This window comes from Trypanosoma brucei, chromosome 8 (assembly GCF_000210295.1).
Source record: "Trypanosoma brucei gambiense DAL972 chromosome 8, complete sequence".
Taxonomy (NCBI): domain Eukaryota; phylum Euglenozoa; class Kinetoplastea; order Trypanosomatida; family Trypanosomatidae; genus Trypanosoma; species Trypanosoma brucei.
Window position 1 is genome coordinate 301,090 of NC_026741.1, and position 18,134 is coordinate 319,223.

At 48.0% G+C, this 18,134-nt stretch overlaps 5 protein-coding genes and 12 non-coding genes across 17 annotated transcripts; 3 read left to right on the forward strand and 14 right to left on the reverse strand.

The window, feature by feature from the left end:
* Positions 1-202: 202 nt before the first annotated feature.
* Positions 203-709, reverse strand: TbgDal_VIII910 (hypothetical protein, conserved; the record flags this gene model as incomplete). Its single annotated transcript, XM_011777117.1, has 1 exon — positions 203-709. One exon carries the CDS (start codon positions 707-709, stop codon positions 203-205), a length of 507 nt encoding a protein of 168 aa, XP_011775419.1.
* A 473-nt stretch (positions 710-1,182) lies between these two features.
* Positions 1,183-2,244, forward strand: TbgDal_VIII920 (hypothetical protein, conserved; the record flags this gene model as incomplete). Its single annotated transcript, XM_011777118.1, has 1 exon — positions 1,183-2,244. One exon carries the CDS (start codon positions 1,183-1,185, stop codon positions 2,242-2,244), a length of 1,062 nt encoding a protein of 353 aa, XP_011775420.1.
* Positions 2,245-5,112: 2,868 nt separating this feature from the next.
* TbgDal_VIII930 (hypothetical protein, unlikely) lies at positions 5,113-5,583 on the forward strand (the record flags this gene model as incomplete). Its single annotated transcript, XM_011777119.1, has 1 exon — positions 5,113-5,583. One exon carries the CDS (start codon positions 5,113-5,115, stop codon positions 5,581-5,583), a length of 471 nt encoding a protein of 156 aa, XP_011775421.1.
* Positions 5,584-6,924: 1,341 nt separating this feature from the next.
* TbgDal_VIII940 (hypothetical protein, unlikely) lies at positions 6,925-7,260 on the forward strand (the record flags this gene model as incomplete). Its single annotated transcript, XM_011777120.1, has 1 exon — positions 6,925-7,260. One exon carries the CDS (start codon positions 6,925-6,927, stop codon positions 7,258-7,260), a length of 336 nt encoding a protein of 111 aa, XP_011775422.1.
* Positions 7,261-7,605: 345 nt separating this feature from the next.
* Positions 7,606-7,941, reverse strand: TbgDal_VIII950 (hypothetical protein, unlikely; the record flags this gene model as incomplete). Its single annotated transcript, XM_011777121.1, has 1 exon — positions 7,606-7,941. One exon carries the CDS (start codon positions 7,939-7,941, stop codon positions 7,606-7,608), a length of 336 nt encoding a protein of 111 aa, XP_011775423.1.
* Positions 7,942-9,274: 1,333 nt separating this feature from the next.
* On the reverse strand, positions 9,275-9,393 carry TbgDal_VIIIr01. Its single transcript, XR_998563.1, has one exon. It is a non-coding gene; the product is annotated as a ribosomal RNA (ribosomal RNA).
* Positions 9,394-10,015: 622 nt separating this feature from the next.
* On the reverse strand, positions 10,016-10,134 carry TbgDal_VIIIr02. The gene has a single exon (XR_998564.1). It is a non-coding gene; the product is annotated as a ribosomal RNA (ribosomal RNA).
* A 621-nt stretch (positions 10,135-10,755) lies between these two features.
* Positions 10,756-10,874, reverse strand: TbgDal_VIIIr03. Its single transcript, XR_998565.1, has one exon. It is a non-coding gene; the product is annotated as a ribosomal RNA (ribosomal RNA).
* A 624-nt stretch (positions 10,875-11,498) lies between these two features.
* TbgDal_VIIIr04 lies at positions 11,499-11,617 on the reverse strand. Its single transcript, XR_998566.1, has one exon. It is a non-coding gene; the product is annotated as a ribosomal RNA (ribosomal RNA).
* Positions 11,618-12,241: 624 nt separating this feature from the next.
* TbgDal_VIIIr05 lies at positions 12,242-12,360 on the reverse strand. Its single transcript, XR_998567.1, has one exon. It is a non-coding gene; the product is annotated as a ribosomal RNA (ribosomal RNA).
* A 626-nt stretch (positions 12,361-12,986) lies between these two features.
* TbgDal_VIIIr06 lies at positions 12,987-13,105 on the reverse strand. Its single transcript, XR_998568.1, has one exon. It is a non-coding gene; the product is annotated as a ribosomal RNA (ribosomal RNA).
* Positions 13,106-13,732: 627 nt separating this feature from the next.
* TbgDal_VIIIr12 lies at positions 13,733-13,851 on the reverse strand. The gene has a single exon (XR_998569.1). It is a non-coding gene; the product is annotated as a ribosomal RNA (ribosomal RNA).
* Positions 13,852-14,472: 621 nt separating this feature from the next.
* On the reverse strand, positions 14,473-14,591 carry TbgDal_VIIIr07. The gene has a single exon (XR_998570.1). It is a non-coding gene; the product is annotated as a ribosomal RNA (ribosomal RNA).
* Positions 14,592-15,208: 617 nt separating this feature from the next.
* On the reverse strand, positions 15,209-15,327 carry TbgDal_VIIIr08. The gene has a single exon (XR_998571.1). It is a non-coding gene; the product is annotated as a ribosomal RNA (ribosomal RNA).
* Positions 15,328-15,947: 620 nt separating this feature from the next.
* TbgDal_VIIIr09 lies at positions 15,948-16,066 on the reverse strand. The gene has a single exon (XR_998572.1). It is a non-coding gene; the product is annotated as a ribosomal RNA (ribosomal RNA).
* Positions 16,067-16,687: 621 nt separating this feature from the next.
* Positions 16,688-16,806, reverse strand: TbgDal_VIIIr10. The gene has a single exon (XR_998573.1). It is a non-coding gene; the product is annotated as a ribosomal RNA (ribosomal RNA).
* A 621-nt stretch (positions 16,807-17,427) lies between these two features.
* On the reverse strand, positions 17,428-17,546 carry TbgDal_VIIIr11. The gene has a single exon (XR_998574.1). It is a non-coding gene; the product is annotated as a ribosomal RNA (ribosomal RNA).
* Between the last annotated feature and the right edge of the window lie 588 nt (positions 17,547-18,134).

The following is an 18,134-nucleotide window of genomic DNA, read 5'->3' on the forward strand; positions in this document are numbered from 1 at the left end:
AAAAATAATAATTAATTCGAAAAGAAAAGAAAAATACGGGTGCCCGCCGCGATGGGGCTACAAACCGAAGTACTCCAAGGAAGACCGTTCGTTCACGGAAACACGTGGAACGTTAATACGTTATGAACGAACATACAAGTCTAAACAAACGGTCAGAACGCAGTTGAGATTTGTCGTATAACAAAAGAGAGTAAAAGGAACATTAGTTCCGTAGCTTGTTGAAGTCGAATCTGTGCTCAGCGCCTTGTTTCAACTGCTCAGTTACGAACTGTAACCACGCAAGCTGGTTAACTCCCTCCTCGCAGTGGTGCGCGCTGATTCGCTTTAGTTCGTACTCATAGTCCTCCATCATCGTGCAAATACGACTGCGCATGAGCATCCCGCGACATGTGTACAGTATTCCATAGAGCACAACACCCATACTAATAGCAGGGGGGAGGGGCCGTGTGTAGTAGACACTGTTCTTAAATATGTGACGTGGACCCCAGAGTCTGAACACCAGCATAACACTGGACGTTGTGAAGGTTACGCACCCCACAAGATAATACCACGCCCTGCTCTGATGGCGGGCCAACTGTTCCACCCGGTCGGCAACGTGGTGCCTCTGGCTTTGGGAAATCTCCGTAACATACTGTGAAAACTCCTGACCAACCTTTGACGACATTACTGAAAGAAAGAAAGGTAGAAAGAAAGAAAGAAGAAAATGCATCAAACCGGGCGACACACACAGTAGCGGAGATCAATCCCACGCGGGGAACCTCCTCGTTTTCAGGAGTCATACCATCACGCGAGGGGGTGCCCCGTATCGAGCCGGACCCCAAAGGGAAACTCGGAAATGCTGCGGAGGAAGCCAGGGACTCCGGGGTCCGCGGAGTCTGGACACCGTCGCCGACAGCCGAGTCTTCCACTACGGGCAAGACGGCGGCGACCCCTACCACCGGCAGCCGCACCGCGCCGGCGATACAGTTGCGCGCTCACAGCACCACTGTAGGGGTGCCTCGCCCGTGTAGCCACAACCAGAGAGAAAGGGCAGCGGGGAGCCGACACAACTGCAGAAGGCTCTCGTCGTCAGAAAGTTCAACAGTGAAATGTAGAAGTGCCTTCTCTCTTCTCTTCTTGTAGCCGTTCAATCCAAGGAATAGTAAGGGCACAAGGCACATTTTAGTTGGAGCGCGAAATAGCATGGAAATGGCGGCGCCACCGCCGCCTGCCCGTAGGAGGCGGCAGCCTTTCATCACGTCTTTCCTTGAAAACGTATTACCGTTCCTACCGGCACGTGAGTTGCTTGTTTGTGCGACCGTATCCCGCACCTGGAGGGAGGAGTCTAGGGCACTTTCCATCTGGAGAGCGCTTCTAATCAGTAATCCACGGACAGTACAGTACGGGTATCAAGGGCTTACGCTAGGAGAGATGCAAAAAATAGCCCTCCGAGCCGCTAATTTGTCGGACAACCGTGGTGACGCCGGTGGAGTCACTGACCAAGAAACCAGTGGAATGGAAGGAAGTGACTTCAGAGACAGTGAGGGAAGATCTGAGCCGTCCCTGGAGAACGCGAGAGGTAAGCAACGCAGACAATTCTCATCATGCGGAGGGGTCTCGACATTAGAAAGAGGTGCAATAATGACCCAGCGGACTGGTAGGGCCATCTGTGTCGAAACGAAAAGTTGTACCAACGATATACAGAAAACCTTCGAAACCGTTCAAACGTATATCGTACATGTGAAAGAAAACGTTAAGTCAATTGCGTGTGTAATCGATGCACTCCGTCAGAAGGTACCAAGCAGTGAGTCTATTAAGTTTCATCAACAGTGTGTTGGGTTGTGGAAGAGGCTCAAAGTGTTCGAGGAGATTGTTATCGATTCGCTTGATGGTGAAACGGCATCACTAAGAGGACTTCGCAACTTTAAGCAGGTGGAGGTGGTGATGTCAGGACAAGTAGAATCGCAAGCTTACATCCAGTGGTGTTTTTTCAAGCAAGCACTTCCACTTGATGACACCTATTATGATTACGTAGACCTGCTGTATTCATTAGGTCCAGCCAGATATGGTCCCGCGATCGCGACTCTTTCAGAAATAGAGCTGGCCGTAGAGAGGATTCGAATGAACAATCAGCTTCAAACTGTCATCGATGGTGTGATCATGATGAAAAGTGTGGATATTGGAAGATTATGTTGGGAATCTTTGATGGCTTATGTAAACACAGAGAGGCGTGCAGCAGATCTTGGTGGACGTAGACCTGAATAAAATATTGGTTCAATTTTGTTTCTTTTTTGACTTCACTAACTAACCCCTTTTCCACTTGATGAGGTGGGTTCAGGAGCTCAAACCAAGAAAGCCATCAACTGGAAACACGATTGGCGCATATCATGAAGGTAATGTGTTTAAAAAAGATGGTAAATCGAAAAGCCATACACCTATCAAGTTCGAGACGGAAAGTCACCAGCTGGAGTTATAAATAACTCAATAGGCGCCAAAGTAGAAAAAAAGGATGGACGCGTGGAATTGAGGAAGTGACCCGAGCGTATTTGCTTCGGTGTCCGTGTAAACATCCTGTCTACAGAATTATTAACAGAGTTTCGACACTTATCTGGACCCCCTTGCTTGATACACGTAACAACTGCTGTTATTCGATAACGGGTACTCACGTTAATTTGTTTTGTTTCTGCTCGGTAAAGTGTGCTCTTTTTTCATGTCCTACAAATCTAAATAAAGACCAATGTGCTTTACCTGTTTACGTTAGCCATCTTACAAATGAAATGCAAAAGAAACTTTGCATGTTATCATCAGTCGCCATTACCGACAGAACAGTTGAAACTACGTGATATGACGATACAGCGCATGAGTCATACTTTTTCTACTGTAAAGCAAGCAGCGAAACGTACAATATCATAGTCTAAAAATTCATTTCAAAGGAATTTGAAGATGTATTTCGAATCTGAACAACGATGGGGGATCAAAAATACTTCTTGATTAGTTAAATATTAAGACTGTTCAACAGCTACGCAAGAAGCAGGAGCTTTTGTGGATGCCCATTCCCTCCCCCGATTCGTAGGGTTAACAAGAAGAGGGTCAATCCGCATGGTGTAGTAAATCCCTTTATCAGCAGTTGTTGACTTGAGATGGACCGCATTTACTCACAAGTACATAAATTCGGATAGTTGAATTATCTGCTGTCACGATGGGACATTAGTTCACATGTAACGAACGTCCCAGGATAACGACAACAAATGTGGGTCCGTGAAAAAACGAGTTTTATACTGAGCGAAAGAATGTGCGTACATATCATCAGCATGAAATTATGTCCGACTCTCGTACAACTGACTATTTGGATGCGCCGCGGTTATACATATCCTCATCGAAATTTCTAAAGGGAGAGAACGGCTGGATCAGTGGCATGAAAATATTTGCAGCTTGTAGTGGGACGGAATGGCAATACTTCGCCCACAATGCTGGGCTTTGAAGGTCGTCATAACAACGGGAAACTGTTAGGAGAGCCTAGCTCAATCAAACCAATGTAAATTAAGGCGGTGTGCTGATACGCCTGCGAAGCGTACGGCCTTCTGAATATATACTTTTTAATTTCACTGTGTGGACACTGAGCAACTCACCATAGACGACTAGTTTACTTCGAGTCGTGTTAGCATTATGAGGCGCCCTTCATTCTCTAGCCAGGTTATGTGGAGCAAAAACAAAAGCAACTGGGGGGGGGAAGTATGAAGGCGAAGTTTGGTGCTAGAACAGTATCAAATACAGTCGCGACGTTTGCGTCGGTTGCGCGCCAAAAACAAAACTATATCATGCTAATAAACACTACTTAGCGGAAACGTCAGTATGACAGCGTGTCGACGTTCCCGATGCGCGGGTAGACGGGATCGCCGTCAGATCGATTCCAGAAGAATCCCATCATTCACGTTCGGGGAAACTAAGACTCTGTTGACATGACGGTACGGGGAATTGTGGGAAAGGGTACTGAGTTTGCAGCGTCTTTCCTCTGTGAGAGCTGGGTTGCGTATTCACCCTTACGGCAGTGGTGAGGAATCAGAGCACCTAACAGAGTGGCCACCCTACTTCAGATACTAATACTACAAAAAAAAAAGAAAAAGCAGGTATGTGGGAAGTGTCGATAAGAGTAACTTCCATATTTTTGCTTGAAGTTGAACATTGCGTCACATATGCACTTCTGGGGAGAACCCATACCTTTGTGAACCAACACAAACCGTGAGCGGTACTTTCAGACGTGGCGGGTGCATCCCCGGCACTGTTTTCTATTGTACGCCGCACAATAAGTAGCACCCCACCGAGCTACCAAATGCAGAACTGCGGCGGATCGTCACGGATGAAAACACCAAAACACCGTATGAATTCGCATTGCTTGGCCCCAGTAAACGCTGCAACCCATGGAGTCCTTTGATTCTTCCTTTGGAAATGTATAGAGGGGTGGAAACACTTGTTGCAGCTCTACTGCCCGGTTTGGGGTACGCCTCTGGTGTGAAGAAATAAACGGGTCGGGTTGGGTGCTTTCCATAGCGCGGTGAGAAACCATGACAGCTTCGTGTTAGTCGCTGCTCTCAGTACCGTCTCGCACAAAAGACCGCTGTGGTGACGAACGCCCTCCAGGGCCATATGCGCCAGCATATACATGCTGTACTAACTCTTCTCGCTTCTATTGTAGCGGACATACACCCCATCTAGATTGATTCCATGCTTGGAAGTTCCGTGCATCAGCACGCCTGCGGCGTAGTATGACCTCTCCCTCTGCGCATTTGAGGGCGAACAAAAAATAGTTACAAAGCGTCAATGCTGACGCTCCTGGGCAGTGACTTGGAGGGGCGTCACTTTGGTAAGGGGTCGGTCTGCTTCTGATGGCTCGTTGTACCGCTGACGGATATGTGATTGAACATATGGCGACCGTTCTGTCGAACTGTAGGGCTTCTGTTTCTGAAAGATGATACTTCATACCACGGCAACTCTCGGGGGATAGCTTCTTATTGAGCCGGCCTCTGGTGTGGAGAGTTACTCCCCTTTTTTTCTGTCTTGGTGACAGAAGTGCGGTGCGTCCACTGTGACAGTTGTGCACTGTATCGTGCCTGTGTCTGGGTGGGTAGAGGAACGATGTGCGGGAGCGCTTTCTCTGTTGCTTATGTGCTCGGCTTCGTACTGCCTTTTGACTGGGAAAGTCGGTGTTTGGAGTGTGCTGCCGTACTTTGGACGGTGGGGATTCTACTGTCTCGCGGCTTAACAAAAAAAAAAAAAAATCGTACGGTGGCACAGTCCCTGCCCACTACGGTGGATTTATGCGGTCATTACAGGGCAAAGGGTTTCTGGTTTGGATGCAGCGTGTCGCCGCTGTGTGCGCGTCGCAAACCTACTAAACGTTGTCACTTCAGCGCTACACAACGCGTAAGCCAACGCACGCAGGAAACACTTCTCATCATCTCCACTGTGTTTCCGCGGTCCTTTGTTTACCTTAGAGGGCGTGTCACGGTAGAATTTGTTGATGTGGTTCGCAATCTAATGAACTTGTCGAAAATGCTTAGCGGGGCTGTTTTAGGGTTTGAGACAGGGGGTCAGGTGCGGTTTTAAGTTCTGTATCGTATCTTAATCGGCGTGGCATCCCGCTCTGACCTCTGTTCCGCATCCATTGCATGCATTTCGCCTCATCTTCTTTGGCGGCGCACGCCTCCCTGGTATTGTCATGCAGGTGCCTTATTCCGTCCTGTGCGTCCCCGCCCCAAAAACGGAGCATAGCACTATTGGCGGCTCTCTTGAAATGGCTTATCGACTCTTCGAAGCTTCCACCCATGTGAACCTGTTATCTCTTGCAACAATGCGGGTGCGCACACCTCCCCTCAAACTCAGCAGCATACCTTCTGTGGTGGGTTTCCGGCTCCAAGTTATTTCCGCAGAGTATGTGAGTGTTTAGTTGCATCAAGTGCGCCTTGTGTCGTCGTTTTGCCGGGGCGATGGTGTCGACCATTCACCCCACGTCCAGCTGCAGTTTTCTTTGGAGACTCACTCTTCGGTACGCAGCACGAGTTGCATGCAAACGGCGAACAGACACAGGCGCGTAGCGTTCGAACGCGAAGGGGATCACTCATGTCCACTCCGCCAGGACCTGTCCCCTACGTCTCGAGAAATGAGCAAAAATCGACGAAGAGAAAGGCTTTTTGTTTGTGGTGTTTTCCTGCGCATACGAAGCTACTCACTTTGGGAAGCCCACGTAGTATGACAACGCTGTCTTTCCGGTGCCTAAACGTCGTCGCTCAAGTCCCCTGATGAACGTTACCATCGCAATGCTAAGTGTGGCTGGTATATCTTAGTTAACTCTTCCTTCGGATGAAACTGCAGCCAGCTCCTCTTTTCGCATCATATGCGCTTCACCCCACAATATTGCACCATGCCACCGGGGTTTCATGGGAGAGATGACGTGGAATGGCAGATTGGGTGAAGGGTCAGGTAGGCATGACTCTTTCTGTGGCGGCGTATGGTGTTGATGTTTGGAAAGCTCTGCATGATCAGTCGGTATCCTATACCCAGGTGCTGTGGGCGCAACGAATGCCAGGGGCGATGGAGAGTGGAAATATCAGTTTGTGTTCACCGCCGTGCCCTTCCTCTGAGAGAAGGTGCCACAAAGCACAGATCATCAATACTTCAACGAAGAGAAAATAAGCTCAGTTTGAAGTGTCGGCCGAGTGGTAATATCAAAATATCCCCCTACCCCACACTCCCTGCTTTCTTGGTGATTTAGCTCCGCAGCCACTCCGCCGAAACCTAATTCCGGTGGAGCGGAACGTTGACAGTTTGCCTCCCGTACCCAAAGGGCTGCGAGACCTGGACACAACACTGAGGCGATAGGCATCGCCAGGAGAAAAGGCATTTGTCTTAGTTATCACTGCGTTTGGTTGGGGAAAGGGCGTGTTCCCAATGCGGTGCTGCTACCCAAGGCACTTTTGTAGAACGCTGCTCATCGTTTGCTGTGCTTATCAAACCCGCCCCCTTACAAGCGAATGCCCACCAATCGGAGCCAGGGGCTGGCACTTCATCAAGGGGCTGCAGGATCTCAAACCACGTCGGCCGAAAGGTGGGGAACGCATTTCAAGGGATCACGACGCCGTTCGCTTGGAGACTTGTAATAGCGGGGGTTCAATGCCAAAAAGTTGCTCCGCGATGCCTTTCTTAACCGACCGGGACGTCACAGAACATGAAACAGCGGCAGCGGCGCGTAGTGTTTGGCGAATAATAACCCCACCCCATTTTTAACATCTTTAGCAGTCCTCTCTGGGGCTATGGCTGCCAGGCGCCAACGATTTCACTATGAAGAACGGTTGTGAGGCTCGAAGTTAGTGTTTGTGAGTGTTTGAACCTCTTCGACACGCTGCTGCACCCGGGATGAGGCAGAATAACCAGTGTGCCCACGGTGAAAAAATGGCGGGACGTCGGCACAAGAGGCGGTTAAAGGATGCCAAATCGCCTGTCAAAACTAGTCGTTTTTTTTAAACCAAGGGTGCATCTCACTGAGGCCGACCAAGTGGCAGTGACGAGCCCCTTTACCAAGGCGCATTTACCACAATGGTCCCTAAAAGAGGGCGCTAACACACCCAAATACTAGCACCACCGAACTATAAGGCATCGACCAAACACTTTTTTGGCTGGTGGGAACTTCTTGCCATCGACAGCTACGCCCCAGCCCACAAAGGTTTTTAAGGTAAATCCAGAAACGTTGGAAACGGGTACATTGTGCGAAGTACACGAGGAGGTCGTGCACGCAGCCGTCGCACCGCGAGAGTTAAGGGCCTCACCTACAGATGGAGGACGACAAAAACAAACTTGCGGGAACCAGCTTTCCCAGATCGTCACAGTACGCGGGGCACGGAAAGCGAGTGCGCCGGAATGTCGGATGATGTTCAACCAGTGACTTCTCATCCACTTTGTGGAGCCCATTTGTCAGCGGCTTTATTGCCCAACCGACCACACAACACCAATCCAAGGGTGGCACCTCCTTTCCCACTTCCGAGATGAAGACTGCCACTTATAACAACGACCCTTTCCCTAAACCACCCTTGGTTTCCGAACACACGCACCTCCGAGGACATAAGCTAGGAAAATACAACCACCAATGTGCCGCACCCGGCAATACCACGGCATACCTACAAATATTCCAAGACCTTCTGCATATATGAACGAATAGCTGCCAGGTTGGACGCCCCAAAGGGCGGAAGTGCATCACACCACGAGGCACGCAACCTCTCGACACCAGTGCTGAAAAGCACAACCCTGTTGCCGGCACTTGCAAACCAACTGGTGTCACCACAAGCACTTCGACGAGCTGGTTTAAAAAAATCCGGCCAGCCGTACGACAACACCTTTAAACATGAAGGGGGACGTCATGCCGCATCCATCAGTTAGAATATTTAGACAAAACATTGGGTTATTTGTTAAAAATAGATCCACAACAACATAGTTGAAGTATAAACAAAAGATCGCCAAATACAGATTTTGAAGGGAAAACTTCGCGATGCACAAACATCAGAAACAACAGAGCTCCACACACTCTTCAAACCACTTCACAGTCAGCGCACCAGCGTCACATCGCAACCGTCACCCCTCCAATTGGGCATAACCCCGCTACAAACAACAATAAATTACCAGCCGCACGCGTGCAAGATAAAACAACGACAACGATCACATATCACACACTTCGACCGATCCCCACAAATCCGAAAAAAAAAAAAATTACCTAAGCATATTCATTTAAAAACATGCGACAAAGAAACAAGTAAAATAAAACAATCACACAAGAGATCGCCCAATAACAGAAAAAAACGAAAATAATAATTCGATAACATCATTTAAATATCAAAACAAAAAGGAAAAATAAACCAAATAATTCAAAAGAATAATATATATAACAATTCCGATACACATCTATTATTCCATACAAAAGGGTAGGAAAGCAAGTTATGAAGTTTCCCTGCCTCCTTCCCCATTTTTCCCTCCTTCCTTGCTGTCTTGTTGTCAGCCCTGTGCGCAAAAATTACCGTTATTGTATATGAGATCGGCCATGGTGGTAGAAACTTTTTCCGGGAGTATGGTCAGTGTGTATTTCCTCTTGTATTTGCTTGTGTTTATGCGTGTGTGTGTTTGTGCTGGAGCCGAAGGGAGAGAAGGGGAACTTTTAACGGCAACCAGACAGTGAAGAAACTTAGAAACGGACGATTGGCATAGATTTAACACAAGTTGAATGACGGCTGCAGCTCTAGGAAAAAAGTTTGGGAGAGTACAACACCCCGGGTTCCAGCGCCATCACTGATCGCCGTACTAACGAGGCCTGTGGCCGCTTAACTTCACAAATCGGACGGGATATGGTGCATTCGGCCAAGTATGGTCGTACCCGACGTCCGGTAAACCGAATGCGTGCATTTATTCCGATACCCGTCAAACTTGTTCATGAGGGATTTGAAGTGTAGGAGACGCGAAAAAAAAAAAAAAAGAAAAGAAGAAAAGCACCTTTCTTACCACTCCATACCATCCCCCCTCCAGCACCTACAGACACCATTTCCATCACACTACACCACACTAAAAAGTGGAAGAAAACATAACTTTCCTCTGAGTCCGGAGTGGGTGGGGGAGGTTGGGGGCGGATGAAACAGCCGTTCCGATGCACATCTATTATTCCATACAAAAGGGTAGGAAAGCAAGTTATGAAGTTTCCCTGCCTCCTTCCCCATTTTTCCCTCCTTCCTTGCTGTCTTGTTGTCAGCCCTGTGCGCAAAAATTACCGTTATTGTATATGAGATCGGCCATGGTGGTAGCAACTTTTTCCGGGAGTATGGTCAGTGTGTGTTTCCTCTTGTATTTGCTTGTGTTTATGCGTGTGTGTGTTTGTGCTGGAGCCGAAGGGAGAGAAGGGGAACTTTTAATGGCAACCAGACAGTGAAGAAACTTAGAAACGGACGATTGGCATAGATTTAACACAAGTTGAATGACGGCTGCAGCTCTAGGAAAAAAGTTTGGGAGAGTACAACACCCCGGGTTCCAGCGCCATCACTGATCGCCGTACTAACGAGGCCTGTGGCCGCTTAACTTCACAAATCGGACGGGATATGGTGCATTCGGCCAAGTATGGTCGTACCCGACGTCCGGTAAACCGAATGCGTGCATTTATTCCGATACCCGTCAAACTTGTTCATGAGGGATTTGAAGTGTAGGAGACGCGAAAAAAAAAAAAAAGAAAAGAAGAAAAGCACCTTTCTTACCACTCCATACCATCCCCCCTCCAGCACCTACAGACACCATTTCCATCACACTACACGACACTAAAAAGTGGAAGAAAACATAACTTTCCTCTGAGTCCGGAGTGGGTGGGGGAGGTTGGGGGCGGATGAAACAGCCGTTCCGATGCACATCTATTATTCCATACAAAAGGGTAGGAAAGCAAGTTATGAAGTTTCCCTGCCTCCTTCCCCATTTTTCCCTCCTTCCTTGCTGTCTTGTTGTCAGCCCTGTGCGCAAAAATTACCGTTATTGTATATGAGATCGGCCATGGTGGTAGCAACTTTTTCCGGGAGTATGGTCAGTGTGTGTTTCCTCTTGTATTTGCTTGTGTTTATGCGTGTGTGTGTTTGTGCTGGAGCCGAAGGGAGAGAAGGGGAACTTTTAATGGCAACCAGACAGTGAAGAAACTTAGAAACGGACGATTGGCATAGATTTAACACAAGTTGAATGACGGCTGCAGCTCTAGGAAAAAAGTTTGGGAGAGTACAACACCCCGGGTTCCAGCGCCATCACTGATCGCCGTACTAACGAGGCCTGTGGCCGCTTAACTTCACAAATCGGACGGGATATGGTGCATTCGGCCAAGTATGGTCGTACCCGACGTCCGGTAAACCGAATGCGTGCATTTATTCCGATACCCGTCAAACTTGTTCATGAGGGATTTGAAGTGTAGGAGACGCGAAAAAAAAAAAAAAGAAAAGAAGAAAAGCACCTTTCTTACCACTCCATACCATCCCCCCTCCAGCACCTACAGACACCATTTCCATCACACTACACCACACTAAAAAGTGGAAGAAAACATAACTTTCCTCTGAGTCCGGAGTGGGTGGGGGGGGGGGTTGGGGGCGGATGAAACAGCCGTTCCGATGCACATCTATTATTCCATACAAAAGGGTAGGAAAGCAAGTTATGAAGTTTCCCTGCCTCCTTCCCCATTTTTCCCTCCTTCCTTGCTGTCTTGTTGTCAGCCCTGTGCGCAAAAATTACCGTTATTGTATATGAGATCGGCCATGGTGGTAGAAACTTTTTCCGGGAGTATGGTCAGTGTGTATTTCCTCTTGTATTTGCTTGTGTTTATGCGTGTGTGTGTTTGTGCTGGAGCCGAAGGGAGAGAAGGGGAACTTTTAACGGCAACCAGACAGTGAAGAAACTTAGAAACGGACGATTGGCATAGATTTAACACAAGTTGAATGACGGCTGCAGCTCTAGGAAAAAAGTTTGGGAGAGTACAACACCCCGGGTTCCAGCGCCATCACTGATCGCCGTACTAACGAGGCCTGTGGCCGCTTAACTTCACAAATCGGACGGGATATGGTGCATTCGGCCAAGTATGGTCGTACCCGACGTCCGGTAAACCGAATGCGTGCATTTATTCCGATACCCGTCAAACTTGTTCATGAGGGATTTGAAGTGTAGGAGACGCGAAAAAAAAAAAAAGAAAAGAAGAAAAGCACCTTTCTTACCACTCCATACCATCCCCCCTCCAGCACCTACAGACACCATTTCCATCACACTACACCACACTAAAAAGTGGAAGAAAACATAACTTTCCTCTGAGTCCGGAGTGGGTGGGGGGGGGGGGTTGGGGGCGGATGAAACAGCCGTTCCGATGCACATCTATTATTCCATACAAAAGGGTAGGAAAGCAAGTTATGAAGTTTCCCTGCCTCCTTCCCCATTTTTCCCTCCTTCCTTGCTGTCTTGTTGTCAGCCCTGTGCGCAAAAATTACCGTTATTGTATATGAGATCGGCCATGGTGGTAGAAACTTTTTCCGGGAGTATGGTCAGTGTGTGTTTCCTCTTGTATTTGCTTGTGTTTATGCGTGTGTGTGTTTGTGCTGGAGCCGAAGGGAGAGAAGGGGAACTTTTAACGGCAACCAGACAGTGAAGAAACTTAGAAACGGACGATTGGCATAGATTTAACACAAGTTGAATGACGGCTGCAGCTCTAGGAAAAAAGTTTGGGAGAGTACAACACCCCGGGTTCCAGCGCCATCACTGATCGCCGTACTAACGAGGCCTGTGGCCGCTTAACTTCACAAATCGGACGGGATATGGTGCATTCGGCCAAGTATGGTCGTACCCGACGTCCGGTAAACCGAATGCGTGCATTTATTCCGATACCCGTCAAACTTGTTCATGAGGGATTTGAAGTGTAGGAGACGCGAAAAAAAAAAAAAAGAAAAGAAGAAAAGCACCTTTCTTACCACTCCATACCATCCCCCCTCCAGCACCTACAGACACCATTTCCATCACACTACACCACACTAAAAAGTGGAAGAAAACATAACTTTCCTCTGAGTCCGGAGTGGGTGGGGGGGGGGGGGTTGGGGGCGGATGAAACAGCCGTTCCGATGCACATCTATTATTCCATACAAAAGGGTAGGAAAGCAAGTTATGAAGTTTCCCTGCCTCCTTCCCCATTTTTCCCTCCTTCCTTGCTGTCTTGTTGTCAGCCCTGTGCGCAAAAATTACCGTTATTGTATATGAGATCGGCCATGGTGGTAGAAACTTTTTCCGGGAGTATGGTCAGTGTGTGTTTCCTCTTGTATTTGCTTGTGTTTATGCGTGTGTGTGTTTGTGCTGGAGCCGAAGGGAGAGAAGGGGAACTTTTAACGGCAACCAGACAGTGAAGAAACTTAGAAACGGACGATTGGCATAGATTTAACACAAGTTGAATGACGGCTGCAGCTCTAGGAAAAAAGTTTGGGAGAGTACAACACCCCGGGTTCCAGCGCCATCACTGATCGCCGTACTAACGAGGCCTGTGGCCGCTTAACTTCACAAATCGGACGGGATATGGTGCATTCGGCCAAGTATGGTCGTACCCGACGTCCGGTAAACCGAATGCGTGCATTTATTCCGATACCCGTCAAACTTGTTCATGAGGGATTTGAAGTGTAGGAGACGCGAAAAAAAAAAAAAAGAAAAGAAGAAAAGCACCTTTCTTACCACTCCATACCATCCCCCCTCCAGCACCTACAGACACCATTTCCATCACACTACACCACACTAAAAAGTGGAAGAAAACATAACTTTCCTCTGAGTCCGGAGTGGGTGGGGGGGGGGGGGGTTGGGGGCGGATGAAACAGCCGTTCCGATGCACATCTATTATTCCATACAAAAGGGTAGGAAAGCAAGTTATGAAGTTTCCCTGCCTCCTTCCCCATTTTTCCCTCCTTCCTTGCTGTCTTGTTGTCAGCCCTGTGCGCAAAAATTACCGTTATTGTATATGAGATCGGCCATGGTGGTAGAAACTTTTTCCGGGAGTATGGTCAGTGTGTGTTTCCTCTTGTATTTGCTTGTGTTTATGCGTGTGTGTGTTTGTGCTGGAGCCGAAGGGAGAGAAGGGGAACTTTTAACGGCAACCAGACAGTGAAGAAACTTAGAAACGGACGATTGGCATAGATTTAACACAAGTTGAATGACGGCTGCAGCTCTAGGAAAAAAGTTTGGGAGAGTACAACACCCCGGGTTCCAGCGCCATCACTGATCGCCGTACTAACGAGGCCTGTGGCCGCTTAACTTCACAAATCGGACGGGATATGGTGCATTCGGCCAAGTATGGTCGTACCCGACGTCCGGTAAACCGAATGCGTGCATTTATTCCGATACCCGTCAAACTTGTTCATGAGGGATTTGAAGTGTAGGAGACGCGAAAAAAAAAAAAAAGAAAAGAAGAAAAGCACCTTTCTTACCACTCCATACCATCCCCCCTCCAGCACCTACAGACACCATTTCCATCACACTACACGACACTAAAAAGTGGAAGAAAACATAACTTTCCTCTGAGTCCGGAGTGGGTGGGGGAGGTTGGGGGCGGATGAAACAGCCGTTCCGATGCACATCTATTATTCCATACAAAAGGGTAGGAAAGCAAGTTATGAAGTTTCCCTGCCTCCTTCCCCATTTTTCCCTCCTTCCTTGCTGTCTTGTTGTCAGCCCTGTGCGCAAAAATTACCGTTATTGTATATGAGATCGGCCATGGTGGTAGCAACTTTTTCCGGGAGTATGGTCAGTGTGTGTTTCCTCTTGTATTTGCTTGTGTTTATGCGTGTGTGTGTTTGTGCTGGAGCCGAAGGGAGAGAAGGGGAACTTTTAATGGCAACCAGACAGTGAAGAAACTTAGAAACGGACGATTGGCATAGATTTAACACAAGTTGAATGACGGCTGCAGCTCTAGGAAAAAAGTTTGGGAGAGTACAACACCCCGGGTTCCAGCGCCATCACTGATCGCCGTACTAACGAGGCCTGTGGCCGCTTAACTTCACAAATCGGACGGGATATGGTGCATTCGGCCAAGTATGGTCGTACCCGACGTCCGGTAAACCGAATGCGTGCATTTATTCCGATACCCGTCAAACTTGTTCATGAGGGATTTGAAGTGTAGGAGACGCGAAAAAAAAAAGAAAAGAAGAAAAGCACCTTTCTTACCACTCCATACCATCCCCCCTCCAGCACCTACAGACACCATTTCCATCACACTACACGACACTAAAAAGTGGAAGAAAACATAACTTTCCTCTGAGTCCGGAGTGGGTGGGGGAGGTTGGGGGCGGATGAAACAGCCGTTCCGATGCACATCTATTATTCCATACAAAAGGGTAGGAAAGCAAGTTATGAAGTTTCCCTGCCTCCTTCCCCATTTTTCCCTCCTTCCTTGCTGTCGTGTTGTCAGCCCTGTGCGCAAAAATTACCGTTATTGTATATGAGATCGGCCATGGTGGTAGCAACTTTTTCCGGGAGTATGGTCAGTGTGTGTTTCCTCTTGTATTTGCTTGTGTTTATGCGTGTGTGTGTTTGTGCTGGAGCCGAAGGGAGAGAAGGGGAACTTTTAATGGCAACCAGACAGTGAAGAAACTTAGAAACGGACGATTGGCATAGATTTAACACAAGTTGAATGACGGCTGCAGCTCTAGGAAAAAAGTTTGGGAGAGTACAACACCCCGGGTTCCAGCGCCATCACTGATCGCCGTACTAACGAGGCCTGTGGCCGCTTAACTTCACAAACCGGACGGGATATGGTGCATTCGGCCAAGTATGGTCGTACCCGACGTCCGGTAAACCGAATGCGTGCATTTATTCCGATACCCGTCAAACTTGTTCATGAGGGATTTGAAGTGTAGGGGACGCGAAAAAAAAAAAAAGAAAAGAAGAAAAGCACCTTTCTTACCACTCCATACCATCCCCCCTCCAGCACCTACAGACACCATTTCCATCACACTACACGACACTAAAAAGTGGAAGAAAACATAACTTTCCTCTGAGTCCGGAGTGGGTGGGGGAGGTTGGGGGCGGATGAAACAGCCGTTCCGATGCACATCTATTATTCCATACAAAAGGGTAGGAAAGCAAGTTATGAAGTTTCCCTGCCTCCTTCCCCATTTTTCCCTCCTTCCTTGCTGTCTTGTTGTCAGCCCTGTGCGCAAAAATTACCGTTATTGTATATGAGATCGGCCATGGTGGTAGCAACTTTTTCCGGGAGTATGGTCAGTGTGTGTTTCCTCTTGTATTTGCTTGTGTTTATGCGTGTGTGTGTTTGTGCTGGAGCCGAAGGGAGAGAAGGGGAACTTTTAATGGCAACCAGACAGTGAAGAAACTTAGAAACGGACGATTGGCATAGATTTAACACAAGTTGAATGACGGCTGCAGCTCTAGGAAAAAAGTTTGGGAGAGTACAACACCCCGGGTTCCAGCGCCATCACTGATCGCCGTACTAACGAGGCCTGTGGCCGCTTAACTTCACAAATCGGACGGGATATGGTGCATTCGGCCAAGTATGGTCGTACCCGACGTCCGGTAAACCGAATGCGTGCATTTATTCCGATACCCGTCAAACTTGTTCATGAGGGATTTGAAGTGTAGGAGACGCGAAAAAAAAAAAAAAGAAAAGAAGAAAAGCACCTTTCTTACCACTCCATACCATCCCCCCTCCAGCACCTACAGACACCATTTCCATCACACTACACGACACTAAAAAGTGGAAGAAAACATAACTTTCCTCTGAGTCCGGAGTGGGTGGGGGAGGTTGGGGGCGGATGAAACAGCCGTTCCGATGCACATCTATTATTCCATACAAAAGGGTAGGAAAGCAAGTTATGAAGTTTTCCTGCCTCCTTCCCCATTTTTCCCTCCTTCCTTGCTGTCTTGTTGTCAGCCCTGTGCGCAAAAATTACCGTTATTGTATATGAGATCGGCCATGGTGGTAGCAACTTTTTCCGGGAGTATGGTCAGTGTGTGTTTCCTCTTGTATTTGCTTGTGTTTATGCGTGTGTGTGTTTGTGCTGGAGCCGAAGGGAGAGAAGGGGAACTTTTAATGGCAACCAGACAGTGAAGAAACTTAGAAACGGACGATTGGCATAGATTTAACACAAGTTGAATGACGGCTGCAGCTCTAGGAAAAAAGTTTGGGAGAGTACAACACCCCGGGTTCCAGCGCCATCACTGATCGCCGTACTAACGAGGCCTGTGGCCGCTTAACTTCACAAATCGGACGGGATATGGTGCATTCGGCCAAGTATGGTCGTACCCGACGTCCGGTAAACCGAATGCGTGCATTTATTCCGATACCCGTCAAACTTGTTCATGAGGGATTTGAAGTGTAGGAGACGCGAAAAAAAAAAAAAAGAAAAGAAGAAAAGCACCTTTCTTACCACTCCATACCATCCCCCCTCCAGCACCTACAGACACCATTTCCATCACACTACACGACACTAAAAAGTGGAAGAAAACATAACTTTCCTCTGAGTCCGGAGTGGGTGGGGGAGGTTGGGGGCGGATGAAACAGCCGTTCCGATGCACATCTATTATTCCATACAAAAGGGTAGGAAAGCAAGTTATGAAGTTTCCCTGCCTCCTTCCCCATTTTTCCCTCCTTCCTTGCTGTCTTGTTGTCAGCCCTGTGCGCAAAAATTACCGTTATTGTATATGAGATCGGCCATGGTGGTAGCAACTTTTTCCGGGAGTATGGTCAGTGTGTGTTTCCTCTTGTATTTGCTTGTGTTTATGCGTGTGTGTGTTTGTGCTGGAGCCGAAGGGAGAGAAGGGGAACTTTTAATGGCAACCAGACAGTGAAGAAACTTAGAAACGGACGATTGGCATAGATTTAACACAAGTTGAATGACGGCTGCAGCTCTAGGAAAAAAGTTTGGGAGAGTACAACACCCCGGGTTCCAGCGCCATCACTGATCGCCGTACTAACGAGGCCTGTGGCCGCTTAACTTCACAAATCGGACGGGATATGGGGCATTCGGCCAAGTATGGTCGTACCCGACGTCCGGTAAACCGAAAGCGTGCATTTATTCCGATACCCGTCAAACTTGTTCATGAGGGATTTGAAGTGTAGGAGACGCGAAAAAAAAAAAAAAGAAAAGAAGAAAAGCACCTTTCTTACCACTCCATACCATCCCCCCTCCAGCACCTACAGACACCATTTCCATCACACTACACGACACTAAAAAGTGGAAGAAAACATAACTTTCCTCTGAGTCCGGAGTGGGTGGGGGAGGTTGGGGGCGGATGAAACAGCCGTTCCGATGCACATCTATTATTCCATACAAAAGGGTAGGAAAGCAAGTTATGAAGTTTCCCTGCCTCCTTCCCCATTTTTCCCTCCTTCCTTGCTGTCTTGTTGTCAGCCCTGTGCGCAAAAATTACCGTTATTGTATATGAGATCGGCCATGGTGGTAGCAACTTTTTCCGGGAGTATGGTCAGTGTGTGTTTCCTCTTGTATTTGCTTGTGTTTATGCGTGTGTGTGTTTGTGCCGGACCCAAGGGAAACGAAGGGAAATTTTAATGGAAACCAGACTGTGAAGAACCCTTAAAACCGACCACTGGCCTAGAATTTACCACACGTTGA